Source organism: Berghia stephanieae, chromosome 3 (genome assembly GCF_034508935.2).
Source record: "Berghia stephanieae isolate SIO BIC M18660-M18661 chromosome 3, UCSD_Bste_1.3, whole genome shotgun sequence".
Lineage (NCBI taxonomy): Eukaryota > Metazoa > Mollusca > Gastropoda > Nudibranchia > Aeolidiidae > Berghia > Berghia stephanieae.
Window position 1 is genome coordinate 40,954,908 of NC_088362.1, and position 22,086 is coordinate 40,976,993.

The 22,086-nt window shown below is 34.0% G+C and overlaps 1 protein-coding gene across 2 annotated transcripts in view; it reads right to left on the reverse strand.

The window, feature by feature from the left end:
- LOC144967735 (ubiquitin carboxyl-terminal hydrolase 32-like) overlaps positions 1-22,086 on the reverse strand; it is a 75,448-nt gene that overhangs the window by 51,932 nt on the left and 1,430 nt on the right. Inside the window, exons 2-15 of one of the 2 annotated variants that reach the window (XM_078905315.1) lie at positions 21,085-21,212; positions 20,062-20,167; positions 18,772-18,890; positions 17,331-17,405; positions 12,855-13,014; positions 11,935-12,066; positions 10,758-10,865; positions 9,099-9,214; positions 7,624-7,698; positions 6,787-6,870; positions 6,025-6,086; positions 5,050-5,155; positions 3,776-3,924; positions 2,418-2,571 (exon numbers count right to left, since the gene is read on the reverse strand). In XM_078905315.1, coding sequence (XP_078761441.1) covers positions 2,418-2,571; positions 3,776-3,924; positions 5,050-5,155; positions 6,025-6,086; positions 6,787-6,870; positions 7,624-7,698; positions 9,099-9,214; positions 10,758-10,865; positions 11,935-12,066; positions 12,855-13,014; positions 17,331-17,405; positions 18,772-18,890; positions 20,062-20,167; positions 21,085-21,212 — 1,574 coding nt within the window. The remainder of the gene's footprint in view (positions 1-2,417; positions 2,572-3,775; positions 3,925-5,049; positions 5,156-6,024; positions 6,087-6,786; positions 6,871-7,623; positions 7,699-9,098; positions 9,215-10,757; positions 10,866-11,934; positions 12,067-12,854; positions 13,015-17,330; positions 17,406-18,771; positions 18,891-20,061; positions 20,168-21,084; positions 21,213-22,086) is intronic. The other variant, XM_078905316.1, reaches the window with a different exon arrangement.

Here is a 22,086-nt window from a genome sequence, read left to right on the forward strand (position 1 = left end):
ATAAAAAATTTTTTCGCGGCGGTGGTGGGGTTTGAACCAGCGACCTTATTGGTACGACAATCCGCCTGGCAGGTGAGAGCGTGGCTCTACCGTGTGAGCTATCCACGAACACAAAAATATTCGTTTCAAACTCAAAGTCATTTCTAGATCCCTCTCTCACCCACTTCTTGAGACCGCCGATTCGTTCACCACCATCGCGAAGTAATTTTGACCAGCAGTTAAGCTTAATAGCCAATATTCTCATCACAAACATATAACATAGAAACGATTGAGACATTGAGTATGCTCCGGTGTATGGGGTGAATTTTTAATTCAGAAAAGTGAGTGGAGCAGGCACTTATGTTGGTAACAACAAGATATGAAGTGAGTAGAAAAGTGCCAGAAGACAATAGAGAATAAAAATTTTATTCTCTATTGTCTTCTGGCACTTTTCTACTCACTTCATATCTTGTTGTTACCAACATAAGTGCCTGCTCCACTCACTTTTCTGAATTAAAAATTCACCCCATACACCGGAGCATACTCAATGTCTCAATCGTTTCTATGTTATATGTTTGTGATGAGAATATTGGCTATTAAGCTTAACTGCTGGTCAAAATTACTTCGCGATGGTGGTGAACGAATCGGCGGTCTCAAGAAGTGGGTGAGAGAGGGATCTAGAAATGACTTTGAGTTTGAAACGAATATTTTTGTGTTCGTCGATAGCTCACACGGTAGAGCCACGCTCTCACCTGCCAGGCGGATTGTCGTACCAATAAGGTCGCAGGTTCAAACCCCACCACCGCCGCGAAAAAAATTTTTATTCTCTATTGTCTTCTGGCACTTTTCTACTCACTTCATATCTTGTTGTTACCAACATAAGTGCCTGCTCCACTCACTTTTCTGAATTAAAAATTCACCCCATACACCGGAGCATACTCAATGTCTCAATCGTTTCTATGTTATATGTTTGTGATGAGAATATTGGCTATTAAGCTTAATTGCTGGTCAAAATTACTTCGCGATGGTGGTGAACGAATCGGCGGTCTCAAGAAGTGGGTGAGAGAGGATCTAGAAATGACTTTGAGTTTGAAACGAATATTTTTGTGTTCGTGGATAGCTCACACGGTAGAGCCACGCTCTCACCTGCCAGGCGGATTGTCGTACCAATAAGGTCGCAGGTTCAAACCCCACCACCGCCGCGAAAATTTTTTTATTCTCTATTGTCTTCTGGCACTTTTCTACTCACTTCATATCTTGTTGTTACCAACATAAGTGCCTGCTCCACTCACTTTTCTGAATTAAAAATTCACCCCATACACCGGAGCATACTCAATGTCTCAATCGTTTCTATGTTATATGTTTGTGATGAGAATATTGGCTATTAAGCTTAACTGCTGGTCAAAATTACTTCGCGATGGTGGTGAACGAATCGGCGGTCTCAAGAAGTGGGTGAGAGAGGGATCTAGAAATGACTGAGTTTGAAACGAATATTTTTGTGTTCGTGGATAGCTCACACGGTAGAGCCACGCTCTCACCTGCCAGGCGGATTGTCGTACCAATAAGGTCGCAGGTTCAAACCCCACCACCGCCGCGAAAAATTTTTTTATTCTCTATTGTCTTCTGGCACTTTTCTACTCAAATCACAACATAGTAAGCATAAGATTTAAAAAATAAAGAAGACAAACAATAAAACAAAAATGTGACATAAAAAAATAAATAAATAAGGGTACCTTTGTGAACCAGTAGAGAGGTAAAGAGAAAAGAGTGGATACAACTCATATGTATTGAAACGATACAAGACAAACGTCTTCAAGAGTCAGACTGTAATAAAAACTGGAACTGAAAAGTTTGAGCTCGAAATACTGCTGGGAACTATTGTCAAGTTTTATTCCAGACAAAACTTTTAATTTCTCTGAGATGGCCATTTCACTTCACAAAACCTTGTCAACCTCGGAGCGTCATAGACCCTGTAGCTGTCATGTCCCGAGTCAAAAGTATTTCATTTTTAACCTACAGTACAAGTAACTTAAAGCTGCTTTGGCTTCAGGAATAATAAATAGAGTCAATAATCTACAAAGACAGCTATAATTATTTGACTGCAAAACAGAGAATGTTCAAAGGCCATTTAACAAGATATGAAAAAATGTGAATTTTTTGTAATAATTTAAGGGGCATAATCAACTGAAAAAAAAAAAAAATTTAATTATCAAATATTTTTGTCACCTTGTCATTTCTTTTAAAAAATAATTTTGGAAAACAAAAGTTAAAAGTTGAAATTTCTACCAGATATTGGTGCTCCAATACTTTTTGAATAACATATTCAGATTCTTCACAGCCATCGTCATTGGGAAAAAAATTATTGAAAAATAAACTATAATCCTGATGGGAAATAAAAAAGAGTCAAAACATGCACAAATAGGAGATTTAATACTAACTTTTGTTGGATTAACCAGTAAAGGGTTGTTGTTGATGACAGGGGGCTTGCTGGGAAGGCCCGCAAGGCCCTTATGTGACAGCTTAGGAGACATGCTTGGACTTCGGTGGGCCCCTCCCGTTTCTGGAAGGCTCAAGTTACTACCATTCTGTCTTCTGTTGAATAAAGAGGGACAATGAATGTAGAGACAAAAAAGTATCTCTGATCTATGGGTATTGCCATTATAGGAAATATATACCCACAAAAAATAATTTTTGACTTGTTAAGATTCTTCAAGAAGTTCATCCAAATTACAAATTAGCAAACTTTAATAAAGTTTTGATTCTGCAGCTTTGGGTATGATTGGCAGCCATCCATATATTGATTTCTATATGGTGTAAAAGTTTGCCTTTCCAAATAACAATATAAATAAAATCATTATGATCTTTTACTTTTAAATTATAAAACAAAGAACTTCTCCATAGCCTTTGAATATTCCTTTAAAAAAGCAAAAACGGAAAATGGCAGTAGGAAATAGAAGAGTAAGAGAGAATGTTTTATAAATTGATTACAATGAAATTTGATACATAGAAAATACTTCCCAAGTCTCTTATATCAAATGCACTAGGGAACGATAAAATAACTTCCTCTACATGTTTGCCCAGATGAAGTCAATAAAATTAATTTGCACAAAAACTAAAAGCAAGAAAAAGATTAACAAATGAAATATTACAAACCAAACGGAAGCAGTATGGGGAGAGTCAAGAAAGCAAATGACTTGTTTTGTTTATTTGTTTTTAAGGGTTTTACGGCACTTGCAACACACTGAGGTGAAATCAGCGCCAGTAAAAATGAAGAAAATTAGATAGTAAAAAGAATCTAGAATTACAATTAAAAGGACTTGAGGAAAAAGTAAGACAAAGGGGAATTGGTTCAAATAGGGAACAGATGTAGATTCCGAGAGCACAACATCAATGTACTTAGTTTGAGATCACTTAAAAGTTTCACCCAGACACAAGCACAGGTCCCCACTAAGAGGAATACACTCAAATGTTTACATCATATATTCAAAATAACAAATATAACAATACATAACAGAAAGATGATTTACAAGGAAAAAAATATCATCCAAGCACGACAGTCAGGGCCAAGGCAAAACTTAGTTATCTCATTCCAAGACAAAGACAGAAAGCAAATTGGCTAACAGCTATAAGGAGGGGATAGAAGACACAGTAAGTGCCAACCTGCCCACTATGGGAGGCCAGGAACCTCACCCAGAGCAAATAACTTGAAAAGTACACAACTGTATTGTGATTTTTTAAAAATGAAAGGTGAAGAGACTATAATGATGATGATAAAGATAGATTTGCCTACATTTACCTTATAAAGTTCCCTCCGGCATCACCTGTTCCTCTTGAAGAAGACCCAATCACAATTACAGACTCCTCCTCCCACGCCAAACCACTTGCGCCATGTTTATTTTTCCCATGAGTCATGCGATGTTGACGGTTACTCATGTTATCTGTCACCTGGAAAGAGGAGTTAAAAATTTATTCAGAAATTATTAAGTATAAATTATACATCAAGACCTTGTTTTTCAGCTACGTCTGGGAAAGTAATATTGCTTAAATCTTAATTAAGGTAGTATCCCTAAAACTTTTGAAATATATAAAAAAAAGTTGCAGAATTTAATATAAAGATGATAATTTGACTTCCAAAATGTCACGATGAATATTTTAAAATGAGAACTCGTTCAGTTCCCTATAAGGAAGGGAGTTTCTATTTCTCTAGATTGCTAGATACCCTTTTTGTTGATCAGGGGACTGCCCTGCAAATGATGTCCCTTACTGTCAAAAATAATGAAAAAAAATGAAATAACAGCTTCGAAAAAGAACAAAATGCCAAACAAAAATGTATTAGCTTCAAAACCCTTCTTCAGCCCATAATGTCAAATAAATATTATAAAATTCCCGATTTTCAATTCCTTTAATTTCAAAGCGTATAATCTAACCACATCAACATCTCTGTTGACTGGTTATTAAAAGATCAAAATATTTATTGCAATGATATATTACATGCTAAAATTATATCTAAATTTTGAGTCCAACTTTCATTCTAATTTCTATATCCTTTTTCTCACCCTTGGTTAAATCTTAAAACTTCCAGAAGTTTTTTGGGTTTATTTTTAGCCTGAATTGTTTAATTCCAAATTCCCAACCATTTTTCAGTTCTTCAGATTTGAAAAACTAATGAAGGCTACATAAATTTCATTAAGTAAAAAAAAAAATGACAATAGAATTGAACAATTTAATGTAAAAGAAAACGATAATACAGAAATAGGTATGCATCACATTTTAAAAACAAATGTTTAAAAACATTTAAGCTGATTAATAAAAAACGAAAAGAAAATATATATTGAAAAAAATTAATCTTAACAAAGTCTACAAAAATCTTTCTCCCAAACTTCACTTTCTACACAATCACAAAGAAAAACGAAAAAGAAAACTTAATAAACAAAACAAAACAACCGAACATTAAAAAACAACAACAGGAGCACACTAATTTAAAACACATGCCTGCACACATGCTAACATTTAGCACTAAATAAACCTATTAGAATGCATTTGAATGCAAAAGTCGAGTGATAACCTTACCTCTGTATTGACGTACTCTAACCACGCATTCCACCATGGCATGTTGACTAGGTACCACATTTGGCCCACCTCTAAGGGTTTGCGGCTCTCTCTTTCCAACCACTGCCTAAAGTCAGACAAGCGAAAAACATCAATTTCAATGAATGCAGTTTTTCAAAAACCTACTTGCTTTGATGAGACTTGGGAGTATATGGCCGCAATCTAAGCAGCAAAGAGTTTTAGTCAGTAAATGACTGCATGACAATGATCTAACTCAACATTGCATCCTTGGGTAAAGCACTTTACATACATCTCTTCTCTCTAGGTTAAAGTTCAAAAGCTTTATATGACTTTAATTTTTTTTTAAAATCTATATTTTTACAAAGAAGTGTACAATAATATATGTAAAATAGTTCAAAACCCGAAAAGGAGTTGTGAGGAAACATGGATACTGTACCAAACTTTTTTAAAGCAGGTTCATAGCAAGAACTTGTTTTGTATGATACAGAAATTTGGTACAATAAGTCCTGCTGAGGGAACTGTTATGCCATGCCCAAAACGGGTTTCCTGCAGCACGAGGAATAAACAACGATTGTCACACGGAATGGAAGCTTCAATTGAATCAACTTAAATAGTGTGGATGTTTTAGGATTTAAGCAAGGATCGGTCTGCTGAGTCACATCCGTCGCTGCTCTCAACAAGACTGATGAGACCAAAGTCATACAGGGCGAAAACCATCGTCTCTTGAGACGGAAGGATGCCTACTACTACTTAGGTTTTCTGTTTGTCGACAAAACATGCCTTTAGTGTTTCATTCATCATGTTTTGATGACAAAGAGAAAGCCGAAACGTCTACATTATCTGTCTTCATTGACTGAATGGAAGCAGCCAATTTATTTTACTATTTTTATTTATTTCTTCAAGCTTCAAGCAGCAACATTTGCATCACAGCACCAGTTAACAAAGCCAATGAATATGAAGTTAAATCAAACTTACTGGATTATTCTACCCTCTTCTTCTTTTGTTTGTGGTGATAACCCCAATACGATATGACATATCTGAAAAGAATGATAAAGGAAAAAAATATTGTTGCAACATTCTAATCGATTGATGGATGTCTTGGCTAGGAGTTAAACTGCAAATATTATAATAAGGCACTTGGACAATAACAACAAACAATAAAATGTAATCATTCAAATCCCATGGAAGCAGAGCTTATTGCCATTGAAATAAATGGATAGAAACAATGGCTAGCTATCATCCTGACATGATGCTCTAATTGTACAAGGCTTGCAGAAGAATCCGACAGACCAAGCTACCAATATACCCCAAGCTGATAGGGTTAAAAAAAAAAGCAGATCCACCTGAATCCCAAAATCAGTCCGTCTGCTTATGAGTTGAGAGCCTATCAACTGAGCGATTCTGTCATAGAAAATGTAAATCCAATCCTAAAAATTTTAAAAGATTCAAAAACTTCAATTCTAAAACCCATAGTTTACTTTCAGTCATGCCCACTGCTTCCAGAAGAAGAGAATATGGGCTAAAGAAACCTTTCTTCTTAGTATTTATAGGGCACAAGGGAACAGCTCAATACAATTGTCTTAGTAGACATGAGAGGACAAGTAAAGGAGAGGATGAAGAAAAAAAATAAATAAAAAAATAAAAATAGAAAGATTTTACTTACTGTAACAAAGCATTCACAATAAAAAAGCCCTATGTAAAGAATATACCCTCAGCCTTACTGACAATGTTTCTTACCTGACTAAGTAACTGTAAGAAGTCTGTGGTAAGCTGATTATTGACTGTCCACATCAGGTAGTCCTCCATCGTTAGCGACCCCTCCTGTCACAAAGAATAGTGATGTTAAATAAGACTCGGATCACAACATAGTGTATATATATATATTTATATATATATATATCAAAGCTTGTCTCATAAATATCGATGGCCCGTTGATCAAACCTCTGAAGTAGTCTCTTTGCCATACTATACTTCAGAGGTTTGATCAACGGGCCATCGATATATAGATATCCAACCTCATACTGAATCATAAACCGCTTTTTAAATCATGGAGAGCTTCCAATTCACATTCACTGGCAAATTCTATACAAAGGGAGAAAAAAACATTTGATCTACCCCCCCCCCTCCTCCTCCAAACCACATGATAACCCTCAATATTCTCCCCTCTCTAAGACAAAACAAAACAAAATACACTCAATTTTTATCGGTAGAATTAAAATAATTGTTTTTAGACATAGAAAGGAAAGAATGCAAACGCTTGTTTGTTTTTTAGGGTTTTACAGCATTTGAGACGCATTTAAGTCATTTCAGCTACTGTAAAAAGAAAGAAAATGGGAAAGTAAAAAAATTCTAGAATTACAACTTGAAGTAAAGGTACCCAAATAGGGAACAGATGTAGATTCAAAGCGCACAGTATCAGTGTACTTTGTCGTCTGATCCAGACACAGCGCAGGATCCCAATGAGAGGAATACACTCAACTGTTTACAGGAAATATCTAAAATAGCAATCATAACTAACAATACATAACAGAGAGATGATTTACCCAGGAATGCAAATGTATTACTTCTACAAACCTTATTTACATCATGACAAGAGAGTATTTCTTTGGCAACGGACACTGGGTCAATATCTGGATAATTTTGGTTTTCCTGAAATTACATTTAATGAGCATTATTTATTGATAATCATTGTTCAACATATAAAAAAAAGGGGCATGAACAGACTTGATCAATACGTCTGCTAAATGCCTGCAGAACAAGTCAAACTATACCATTGTATCCTCATTTATCAATAATGTTTTATTACCATAGAAATAGTATAAATAGTCCTGTCACTTAAATACACTCAATCATTTTCGTGAAGTAAGTACAATTTAATTAAAAGTGAGTTTTATAATGAGCAATACCCTGTAAATTTGCTTGAAACACTTTACAAAGGGTCCTAAGCCCACAAAAATACTCAACATGTTGAACAAGACATGCTGCTTGAAAGGTGGTATAACCATGTATTTTAAAAAAAATAGAACATTTATAAAGCGCAATATCCACTAAACATGCTCAAAGCACTTTACAAGAATGCTTTGTTACAGTAAATAGAATCTAATTTTAAAAAAATAACCAACAGCAACACTTAAAACATAGGACGAGACATGTCACCTGTTAGGCGATATTATAATTTTTTTTCAGACAGAGACAACGTTGTTTAACAGCAAGGTACTCATTTTACAACTGAATATGGTGAATGAATGTGTGAGTAAAGAGCTGGAAAAGACGTAACTATATGCTGCTTAGAGCGGGACTTGCACTCACGATCTTCCGATCCAGAGGCGAGTATCATACGATTAAACCACATAACCATAACTATTTTTAACCAGAGTCAACACTGTTACTAGCTAGGTACTCATATTACACAAAGGTATGTTAAGAAAATGTAAGGAAAGAGCCTTTTCCAGGAACCAAACATTGCACTGCCCACAGCAAGACTGAAATAGAGGACCTACAAGTTGTCATATAACTTGACCATAAAGCCACTAAGAAAGAACATGGCCATAGTGTAGGATCAGAAACAAACAAATATTTGATTAAATCCTGATGTTAACAGATATTAGGGGGTCCCTATAGTTCGGTATGTAGAGGAATTGCCTCACATACAAAGGGTGGAGTCTACTGTTTTTCTGAAAAGTACTTTATATATATAGACTATCATCCAGTCCAAAGGGTAGCAAGCAATTGGTACAGTTACAGTCTATATAATAAATATCATAACCTGGACAAGACATGGACTTTGTGACTCTGAAGGAAATCTTTCAAAGATATATTTAAGAAAAAGGGTTTATAAAAAAAAATAGCTTTTGGGAGAGAAGGCCAGAATATTTCTCTGAAATAGTTCCTCCAGTTAATATTAACACTTTGCAAAAATGACATCTTAAAACACGTCTGTTATGTAAATAAATTAATTTAGTTGGCTTCAATGAGAACTCACAAATCACAAGAGCTAAAATTGAGACTAAACTGTGCACCCAAAAAAGTTGGCAAATTCAAATACGTACCAAGGTTGCTGCAGAATTGTATTCTTTGCGAGCAATATCAAGAGCTTCTAACATTGATGTGACTTCCTGTTCACTCAGTCGTAGATCATGGTCCTGGTCAAATACTTTGAAACAAACTGGAAAAAAAAACCCCAATGAAAATAATGATTAAACTACCAAATATACCTCAGGCGGATTTTTATTAATTGTAAATCCATATAATCATATATTATTTTAAAGAATTCATTCAAGTGAATTATTAGGCTTGCAATTAATATAAATGGCATTTTCGCAGCTAATACATGATTGTCCATTAAATCACACATCATATTGTTCTGAACAAAAAAATAAAGATTTGAAGAAAAGGTGTTTACTTTCAAAATGCTATAACTGAACAATTTACTTTATAATTAAAAAAACCCAAAAAAACCTAACTTGATTCTTATTAACACTTTATCCTCACTACTTTAACACGCTGCTAGTTCTATTATTTTAATGCCATTCTTTCAGTTTTTCGATCACTTGTCAATAATATTCATATCGGACAAACATGAGATTCCATGTCAATTCCATTATTCTTTGAAATATCTGTATTTTAAAAAATATCTTATTTTGTATCGAATGTTTTAAAAATGAGCTATTGTCAGGGTCTCATCTTTATTCACTGAGAAAACATAAAACACAATCAATCAGCTTGTGCTACTAAAAAATATCAGAATCTTTTTTCAAAGAAAAAGTGAGCGCATGGCCATAAAAGCTTGGTATTATATATTGTTGACATCCTCCTCTCAGTTTTTAAATAAAGGCAACTATGACTCATTTATCTTTACTTCATACCCAAACGTGATTTTAGAAATGGCAATGCTTTTGTTTGTGACAGACACTGATAATAGTTTGTAGTATACTTAAGAGTCCGAAACAATGGTAACCAGCAATTGTTATTGCCTATTTAGAGATACAGAAACCAGTATGAAATCTAGGCTTCATAGATCATCTAGGCTTTATGACTCTAAAGGCCTAATATAAAAAAAAAAAAAACCCAATAAAACTTAGCTGACAATAATCTCTAAATCTGAGCGTGCAAACATCATCTGTCATTTCACATTTGTATTTTGCTAAAAATAAATGTTAAATAGCACCTGGTGTTTATCTTGTAAATGTAAAACAGAAAGTGTAGTAATTTCTTGTACTGTCAATGTTTACTACCTAAATAACTGTAAAGACTTTTTTGTCAATTAGCCTGCTCGTCTGTATCCCTAATGACCACCATATAAATAAAATACAAACTTTTATTTAGCACATTTTTGTAGAATTGGCGATGCTTAATATGCTTCATACAGCTGCATCCGGCTGACAAAAGGAACGAAATTTCCATTTCATATATCAAAAGTTATGTGTCGAGCGTATCTTAGTCATGCAGTGCATATGTGCTCGTTTATCAAAAATGCATGAATAAATAGTTATTTATGTACACAAAGATTTTATTGTTCATTCTTAGAATAAAGACTTGTTGATGCTTCCATTCATACAATAGGTTAAAATCAGACATAAAAGATTGAATAAAAAAAACAAAACAAAAAAGAGCACTTTAAATTGTGGCTTTGATTTATAAAAATCATGAAAGTTTTTTTTGGGATTTAATGACTGCATTCTTCAAATTCATTTAGATATCTAACTTACATTTCTGTCTTTCTAGACTAGGTCCCCTGCAACAGGCAGAAATTCCACATGCCATTTCCTTGAAATCGATGTGATTGTCACAATTTTCATCAAAAGCAGTGAATAAAGCTGATCGAAAGAGAAACACAAATAAATATTTATAAAATCAGATGAAAAGGAACCCCCCCCCCCCCCCCCCCAACTAAAAGTTATAATAAATATAAAAGAAAAATAAAACAAAAACCCAGTAAAAAACAACATAATTTTATATTTTTAAAAATGTAGATTTAAGCTTTAACAAAGAGAGGTACAAAATCAATTTTCATTTAGTATTTAAGTATTATGAGAAACATATAATCCAATAAGAATACAAAATACGACTACCTAATAGAAAATATATCAGCTGTAAAAATGAACCCCCCCCCCTCCCCCCAACTAAAAGTTATAATAAATATAAAAGAAAAATAAAACAAAAACCCAGAAAAAAAAACCCAACATAATTTTAATTTAAAAAAAAATTAGATTTAAACTTTAACAAAGAGAGGTACAAAATCAATTTTCATTTAGTATCTAAGTATTATGAGATACATATAATCCAATAAGAATACAAAATACAACTACCGAATAGAAAATATATCAGCTGTCAAAGGACTTGTGTTTCATTTCATATGTATTGAAAAAAAAAAAAGTAAACATTTTTAATTCGTATTATCACATCAAGTTTATAAATTGTAAAATTGTCCCACAAAACAGTAAAAAAACTTTAATTGTAGTAAAAAGAAACAATGAAGGAATTGTTTAATTACAAAAATCAAAATATTGTATCATTTGAACAGGAGTTGAACAATATACATGACCCCTTCATCTGAATTAAAAATCATTATTTCAGACGAGGGAAAAGGACAAAACATCTGCAAAAGATTCTGGAAAGTAATGATCAAATAATTTATTTTAAATAATGCAAAATATCATACCCTGGGCATGTATTACACTATATTGTTATATGAGCTTTATATCCATAACCATCCAATCCACATATCAATACAAAATATGAATGCCTCATGGTTTGATTTATGCAATAAACTTGTAAACAGAAAGGAAATCACATCTATACCAAAGCCAAGAAAAAACAATTCTACAACTATATTCTAATTAAAACAAAAAGGACGCCTGCTAGACCCTCTTATATCTAACTTACATTCACATAGTTTTTCAGGTAGGGGAGGACACACTTGGGACTTGAAAAGCTCCATGTCAAACTTGCCACTCTTCGACAGGCCTTTTAGTGTCCAATAGCGTTTCTCCAACTCCAAAATTTCACGTTCTTCCACTGGAAATAATACATAGAGAAATTTTGTGAAATGAACTTTAGACAAATTTAGCAGTATAATTAACTTGAAAATTGTAAATAGATAATAGCAAAAAAAGAAAAGAAAAGAATAAAATCAATAAAATAAATGACCCAAATAATCCCAAGAGTGAATTGGGAGTTCATAATTTTGCTGAAAATAAGGATGATTCTCTTCGTTTGAAGTAGTACTCAAGCTATTGTCAAACAGTTTTGTTCTTATCCGTCAGCTGTACCTCCTTCCCAAACTCCCACATAATGTACTTATATGATGATGATCATAATCAGAGCTGATGGCGACAAAAAATGAAAAAGGAGGAGAAATTTTTACATTAAAGCCCCATTTTTACTGCACTGACCCCCACTTTTAGAGCAATTTAGACTGTAAAACTATCATTGATACTCTCGTTAACTTCTGGAGAGTGGGAAACTGTACCTGTTTGTTACACCACACATCAAGTTTCTTCAGTTCATTTAATTGGGGGAAATGTAATTTTCTAAAAGGAGGAAATTCCTAATCGCTAATTTCCGCGGATCTGATGTTAGTAATAATCATAATAAATAATAAATTAATAATAAATAATAATAATAATAATAATAATGATAAAAATAACAACAATAATAATAATAAAATCTACTTCTAAAGTGCCCATTTTCATTCAAATGAAATCTCTCTCTCTCTCTCTATGTCTATAAAATATATATAAACAACAACAACAACAAAAATTAATTAAATCATTAATATAAATCATGAGAGACAGCGTGCTTACAATGTGTGACCCCAGCCAATGTCTGGTAGAAAGTGGGTGTGTCATGTTCTCCTGACAAGGACAAACACAAGGATTCGGTCAGAAGCCATTTACTGATAAGGGTGGCATCAGGGTGTCTGCGCAGCCATTTGTTGAAGCAATCAAAATCCACTTGATCAGACTGATATTATGAAATCCAAAGGAAGAAGAAAGTAAAAAATGATAAAATGATTATATTTTCTATAATTTTCAACAGGGAAGGTAATAAGCTTAAGAAATATGTACCATTTAATATTTAAAGCTGTGACCAACTATATAAAATATCCTGTTATTAAACACATTTGAAACCGATATTGGAATATGTCCCACAAGAAACCCCAAACTTTTGCAGTGTTGTGTCCACAAAAAATTTTTTTTAAAAAAGAGAGAAAGAAACAAGAAACAAAGAAAGATAAAAGAATAATAAATTTAGAGTTAAACTCATTTCTGTAGTGTTTGTTACCCTTTAAATAAAAATCCTAATTGACTACAGACTACTTTCCACCAGACATAACAGACAAATCTACCCATTCACTGTTGAGAGGCGTGGGGTCAGAAAATCTTGTGCCAGTACCATATCTTATTACTTACTTGTAACATGCATAATATATAATAATATTGTGATTTTCATGTGTTTATCTCTCGTTTTATTACTGGAATTTTATATCAACGTGTGTGACTGTCTGTAGAATCTCCTTGTGCAATTTATAATATTTTTAAAAATTTGATTATTTTTTTTGTAAATTGTGATTTTCTACATTTCAGAGCAATGGATAAAATTTATTTTACATTTTCACATTGTGTACTGTATTGCCACTCTTACATCGCCAGAACATAATATTTATTATCAATATTCACAACGTAAAAGTTCTTACCAATGTTCACAACATGACAGTCGTGGAAGTCATCGTAAACAACACACAATTGAAACCATCGTCGGTCACAGACCTAGTCCCAAATGATATCAATCATTCATTCATTTTCATTTATTCATCCCATGATCCTATGATCGTCGGGGGGATACATGGGATGCATTCTCACCACTTTCCGCCATTCTTCTCTATTTTTGGCCTTCTCCAAGAGTTCTTCCACCTTCTTTCCTGTCCATTCCTTGATAATGTCCATCCAAACTTTCCTTTGTCTTCCTCTTCTTCTTCCTCCTTCAAGGATGCCCTCCATCACCATTCTGCACAAACCTTCATGCCTCACATTGTGGCCAAACCATGACAGTTTCCTCCTCCTAACTATGGTGATGAGGGGTTCCTGTAATCCTGCACCTCTTCCAGTACGTTCTTATTGATTCTGTGTTCTATATACGGCACCCACAGGAGTTTTCGATAACTTTTCATCTCAAAAGCAGAGATTCTGCATTCTAATTCCGCAGTTAATGTCCATGACTCGCAGCTATATAGTAAGATGGAAAGTACCAGTGATTTGTACAGTTTAATTTTTATTTCGAAATTGATTGGACTTTTCCATATTTTTGTCAGTCTCATCAGTGTTGCTGTTGACATTTCTATTCTTGTCGTAATCTCAGTTGTACTGGAACCGTCCTTGGTTAGCAGAACACACAACTATTTAAATGTTGACACTTCGAGTTTTTCGTTATCGATTGAAATTTCTGCTGCAAGTCCATCATTTCTATTGTTTACCAAAATCTGAGACTATTCTGTTCTTATTTCCATGCCGTACTGCATTGCTTTATGTGCAAGTGAAATAGTTATATCTTGTAGTTCTTGTTCGCTTTCAGCCATGAGGTCTATGTCGTCAGCAAAACGCAAATTACACAATTTAGTCCACCAATTGATACAGAGGTTGGGTGATTTTTGAGAGCTTATTGGGACAAAAATATCATTGTTTGGAGGAGAAATCCACTTTGGTGGCCTTTATAGACAACTGTCCAGCAGAATAATTGTTATGGAACAACTATACGAATCAGTGTCAAAAATCTACAATAATGGGAAAATGCTGACACATGTAGTACTTGCTGGAGACTTCAACCTCCCTGGTATCAACTGGGAAAACCTAAGCATTAAACCAAATCCACAATATGGCCCACAAATAAATGAGAAGATGCTTCAAATCGTCCAGAACTTCAACATGACCCAAACAGTAATGGAACCGACTCGTGGGAAAACACATTTGACATCATCCTCAGTAGACATCCTGACCTCATCCAAAATAGAAAGTTCTTCCAAGAATGAGTGATCATGACATTGTCAATTTTGAAATTAAAGCTAAACTACAAATCAGACGAAAACCATCGATAAAAATATTTGTATACTCAAAGGAAAGATGAAAATATTTGTATACTCAAAGGAAAGATGAAAATATTTGTATACTCAAAGGAAAGATGAAAATATTTGTATACTCAAAGGTAAGATGAAAATATTTGTATACTCAAAGGAAAGATGAAAATATTTGTATACTCAGAGGAAAGATGAAAATATTTGTATACTCAAAGGAAAGATGAAAATATTTGTATACTCAAAGGAAAGATGAACGGGATAAGGAATGTCCTTAAAGATAACTTTGAAGATTTTGAAAACCAAGCAAATTTAAATGATATAAATAAAAAGTGGGAGAGTTTCCAGACAACCATCATGGAATCAATCAATAAGAAAACCCCGAGCAAAATCTTAAGTAGAAAACAACACAATGACACGAAACATCAAGCGTCTAATTCGACAAAAGCAACGTTGCTACAGCTAAGCAAAACGGTCCAACAAAAAAAAGACTGGTACAATTTTAGAACTCTTCCTAAGGAAATAAACACACAACTTAAGAAAGAGCATGACTAATATGTCACTGACATGCTCAAAGCTGACTCCAATTCTAATATAGCAAAACGTAGCAATGACTATCCCGCACAAATCTTTGGGCCTCTTTTTCGCTCACGAAGTGCCCAAATTCGCGTCAAAATATGGGACGAAGCCGTTTCGTACATGCTATTTTAAAAAATTAATTACGACGCTGTTTATCGATGAATATGACTGAAAGTTGGCACACAGTTAGAAAAAAGGTCATTTTAGATTATGTCAAGCGACAAAACTCGTGCGATTACCAGAAGACCGTTAAAAATAGATTTTTACTCTTTGGAGTAAAATATTTCTAAAACTACCGGGCACGGAGGTTTTGTCGCTGACAAGGTAATACATGAACATTTCTTCTTTTTGGTTGTAAAATTTCATATGAATATGACGAGTACTTTTCCCGTATTTTACAAAACACCATCCTAATTTGCTTTCAATCTTTTAATCCACTTATTACGCAAGATACAACCAAAGGTCGAAAAAAATGCCGAAAAAGCGTCCCATATTTTTGCGTTTTTTTCCTCTTTGCGGGTCATCCAAATAAATGACACCTTTGAAACTGCATAACTTGTTTATTTATGAATGGATTTTCAAAATTCAAAAACAGTTTTACTCAGTGGAGATAGGGCTTTGGTTTTAGACAAAAAGTTTCCTCAAAAAGAGAAAAAAACATTTTTCATAGTCATTGCTACTAAACGGAGGCATCACAAATCGCTTCTGGAAATACATCAAATTTAAGCACAGGGATACATCAGGCATAGCAGTTTTACAAAAAAAAAACCCAGATGGAACAGAAACTACAGATACCACACAGTACAAAAGTACATTCACAAAAGAAAACATGACGTTGTATACTAAAATGGATATAGCATTCCTCCACTGTCAAGAATAACCATTACCCAAACCAGCATAACCACACATCTCCAGGGTCTAAATCCTTCCTCAGCAAGTGGCCCAGATCTGATACCCACCAGGATCACCAAAGAATGCACAAAAGAAATAGCTCCCTATTTATGCATTATTTTCCAACAGTCACTCGATACAGGCCTTTTGCCCAAAGATTGGAAGCATACATTAGTCACTGCCATTTACAAAAGGGGAAACCTGATATTGCCTCGAACTATAGACCAGTGTCGCTCATGTCTGTCCCATGTAAAGTACTCGAGCATATTGTGTTACATTCAATAATGGTGCACTATGAAAGACATAATGTGCGAGTAGATTACCAACATGGATTCCAAAAACATAGATCTTGTGAAAGCCAGTTCGTAAACACCATAGAAGAAATAGGAAAGGCATTAGATAGCAGAAAACAAATAGATCTACTGTTTTAGACTTTCGGAAGGCATCTGATAGTGTGCCCCATAGACGACTCCTCGGAAAACTGGAACAACATGGAGTTAAAAACATTGACCCAAAGTCCCCCCAAAAGACCATTGATGAAGAAAACAACTCAAAACCGAAGGAACAGAAACTAGTTTCTTGGCTTGAACACTGGCTCTGCGATAGAACTCAGGAAGTAGTCCTGGATGGACATAGAAGTGAGAAATGCAACGTTTTATCAGGGGTACCTCAAGGAACCGACCTTGGACCGTTCTGCTTTCTAACATTCATTCAAGACTTAGGAAAAAACATCAAGTCTTACCAAGCTCAAACTGTTCTCCGATGACAGCTTCTTATTACAGAATGATCTTGACTCACTTCTATCATGGGTACAAACCTGGCAGACGAAATTCCACCCCGAGAAATGCTTTGTAATGTACATAACAAACAAAAAACAGCAAATTAATTATGACTACTAAATAAGGGGTCAGTTATTAAAACGTGGACACAATACCCTACTTGGGAATCCAATCAAACAAATCACTGAAATGGGACCACCATATTGATAATATTGTGGCAAAAGCAAATCGTACCCTTGGCTTCCTGAGGCAGAACCTGTACAAGTGCCCCCCAAAGGTGAAATAACAGGCATACAATGCTTTAGTCAGACCCGTGTTGGAATGCGCATACACAGTGTGGGATCCTTATCAGCAAGGCCACATCAAGAAAATCGAAGTTCAAAGGACAGCTTTGAGGTTTGTCGCCAACAATTTCTTGCACAAACCAGGATGCGTTACTGATGTTACAGTGGAAAACACTGGAGAGTAGGTGGAAAGAAATTCGCACTCCACAGAACAATACATTCCAACAGAACAGCAGTAACTCTACCACAATATTCATAAAACAACACTGTCCATTTACAAGAAATGATCATTGCATTAAGTTCATAATTCCAACAGACATAAAAACAACTTCTTCCCAAGAACCATAAAAGATTGGAACACTCTCCCACCAGAAATCCTAGATATTACAAACAACAACAAATTTGGTCAACTATCAAACATTTATCTTTCAATTCCATAACATACAAAAGGCACCACATAATTGTATAAAATCTGCAGAGTTGGGTAATATTCCTTTTGCAGATAAAGTCGTTGAACTGGAACTTGATATCTTTTGCCTGTGAGTTGGGCGCATTACCAGCTGATCCAAAGCACAATCTTAATTTCGAAAAACATCCCATTGTATCAAGCAGCTTAATCACAAATATGACAAAATTTAACCAACCTAAGATAGATCTCTATAAATCATAATAAAAATTCAAATAACCCCTTTCAAAAAATATACTCTAAGTTGTCAGTTGCAATTAAATAAGCCAAATATTTTTATTTACAGGAATGTTGCATTGCTCCACAAGTTCTACTTTTTACAAATTTCACTGTTAGCTCAAGACTTACAATAAATGGCCACATAGAAAATGAAAAAAAAATTTCCAACATTTCACCGTGCTCAATACTCGCATCGCAATGATTAATTTATTCTTTTAGTGGGCTTTATGGACCTTGGTTCCATTTGACATTTTTCCAGCTGCTTGTTATATATTGAAAAGTACTCATTCACACGCGCATCTGTCTGGTTATGCTAACAGTTTTACTATTTCTGACTTCATTCTGCCTCTCATTCCGAAAACATGAACATAAGTTTTACTTGGTGGTTTCTTGATTTTAATATATACAAGTCAGGAAATTCTAAGTCTAATTCACCTCTCTGAAAAGTTCACATAATGCTGAAGATACTTGTCCTTCTGTCTCTAACAGTCTCCTGTCCATCTCACTCTTATGAATACAAGACCCGGAGTCGTCACAATACATGGCAAATATTACTGTCAGAAGAAAAAAATGTTACATACTTTATATCAATGATGAAGCTAATAATAATAATAATAATAATAATAATAATAATAATAATAATAATAATAATAATAATAATAATTAATAAATAATAAATAATAATAATAATAACAATAATAATAATAATAATAAATAATAAAAAATAAGTATTATCACCAACATCATATGTGCTACACAATACTTTATTCATTCTCAGACCTGCCCACTTTTCAAAATGTCAAATAGGGAATTTCAAATTAGTCAAACTTGAGCCTGCCATATTGACAACTAATAACAAATTTAACGGGCAAATAAAATAAAATAATATCAGTTACAGGACTATTTTGTAGAGTATGTATTGTTTTGTTTGTTTGTTTGTTTGTTTTTTTTTTTCCCCACTTTATAATGCTATAGGCTATTCCTAAAAGAGGACGTCATCCTGTTGCTATTACTAATCAAAGTCAAATGAATACTTGAAACTAAGGCATCACAGACAATATTTACAATAATATTATATTATAACATCAAACATAACCATGGTGATTAAATTATACTTCCATATTTCTCAATGTTTGTCATTTATCATGTTTATTGAGATTTCCTTTTAAAAATAATAACTATGTGAAGCTCTTATTGGGAAAATCTATCTGTAATCAGGAGTTAGGAAACAGGGCAACCAGATCAGGAATTTCCTGATCAAATTGGGAGGGTTGGCAGATCTGCTTTCTTGGAGAAACCCATCAAATATGACATGTTTTTTAATAGATTAGACCCTAGTTTTGAAGCTTTTTGACTAAACATTTAAAGACTTGTTGGGAAAAAAAACAAACTTGTAACCCAACAAAACAATCGCAGTAATTTTCAATTTACCGAAGTATTGAGATGTCAATAAATTTCATTAATTATCGTTTATATATTTACTTTTTTTCCTCCTTCTGGATTTAATGCGCATAAGTAAAGTATAAATAAAAATTCCTGACACAAACACACACACACACAAACACAATATGCGAAAATCTGAAGTTGTTTAATTACAGTTTTCAACAGACATTTATTAAACTTCTATATTCTTTAAATTAAAATAGAATAATAAATTCCTTCAAAAAAGCAAACAAACAATGCAATGCAGAAATTAAAATATGCATATAAATAAAAGGTGCTTACGTTTGATCTTCTCCTCTTTGGTTCCTTTGGTCAAGATGACCAAGCCACACAAAAGATCTTTGTAGGACAATCCCTTGGCTGTTCCTCCATATCCACGATATATCACCTAAGATTGATGAGTTGTAATAAAAAAAAAAAAGGCCATATATACATGTTGGTGACCTATAGTATAAACAATGGTGCTCTGTCAACAACGAATAGAAGTCAAATGGATTTATACATATTCACATCGCTTGTTTTTACTCAATTCACATTTCCAAACAGCAAGAGATCATCCGTTTTTGTACTAGCCCTCAAACAACTTCCTCTTCATTTGATTGATATTTCCAATAAATATCTGTGCAAGCTTCCTTGGCTAAGGGTTTAATATGTGAGAGAAAAAGGAAAAAAGAGATCAGGCTCACCGCTTATTTATCCAGTTTCAAGTTCACACACCAACTACCGCTATACTTTCATGACAAGGTCAAGAAACATTAATCATTTGGCATCAATGTTGGTCTATGACCTCCCTCCCCAACAAAACAAAACAAAACAAGCCCCCCCCCCCCCAAAAAAAAAAAAAAAAAAAAAAAAAAGTAAAAAAAAGAAACTAGAGTATTTTCGTATCCTAATCATAATCCTTCTCATCAGCCTACTGTGTGCTTTAAAATTCATCCTACAATATTTAACATTAAGTTTTGAACTAATTTGTCAAATTGTAAAGCTTACAGCTTATGGCATCCTTCTCAATTTAGAAACTCTTTTTCAGCAATTAGTCATGTACCACAATAGATTAAAAACTTCAATATCCTGAAAGAGTCTCTTTTATCAAAAGAAATCAATATCAAAGCCAAAGTTCGTTCAATTATACAAGTGATTCTAAAAAAAATAAACGAAAAATAATAAACAACCAAAAAGCAAAACAAAACAAAAATAAAAAGAATGAGAACAAAACAATATTTTACACAATACATTTCAGGGTGTAAAATGAGTAAAAGAGATTTTAAATTCATTGTGTCCAGGAAAATCAACCCCTTGACTCACCTGTGCAATGTTTGGAGGAACACCATCCCACAACACCTCTCTAACAAATACCGTGTCTGTCATGGAGGAGTTGACTGCTGTCACTCGTCGAAATGCTTCACGCAAGCGTGCATTTTCTGCTTCTGACACTGAAAATAAAAGGTTCAATTCCTTGTGATCAGAATAGTAAAATTAAAGAATTCGGGAGATTTCTTAAAAACATGACTTGTAACTGCTCTAAACCTTGAGGTTATTAATAAAGGTGATAATATTTTAATATATTTTTCTTGGTCCCATAAATCTTGGATACTGATAACAATTAAGTTGAATGATGATAAGATTGAAATTGTTTTGATTGTGTCACAGTCAAATTTACAATCTATCAGCATGTCAGTTTTTTTTAAATCATGGCAATATTGACATTCAGGTTTCAGTTAAAGTACAGACATCTTGGTTATAATATAGATTGCAAGCTCTCCATTGATCAACATATCAAACAAATAGTGAAAATTATCAATTTTGAAATCAAACGAATTTCATACAGGTCTACTTATTGACACAGTGAAAACTGTAGTGTCATCATTAATTTCCGTCCCATCTCGATTAGTGCAACTCTCTGCTTGCCATGTAGGCCTTCCAGATATGAAGATAAATACACTTCAGAGAGTCCAGATCAAGGCTGACAAGTTGGTGTTGGAAAAACCAATACAAAAAATGAGCTTTTTTATATAGCGCAATATCCACTAAAATGTGCTCAAATTGCTTTACAAGGGGTCCCTGGTCAACAGCAACATTTAACATGTAGGATGGGACATAACGCCTGTTAGGCGATATTACAATTTTTCGGACAAAGACAACGCTGTTAATGGCCAGGTACTCATTTTACACCTGAGTACGGTGAGAGAATGTGAGTAAAGAGCCTTTTCCAAGGACTCAACTATGCGCCGAGCGCGAGGCTCGAACCCAGGACCTTCCGATCCGAAAGCGAGTGTCATACCACTAGACCACATAGCCGCACAGATA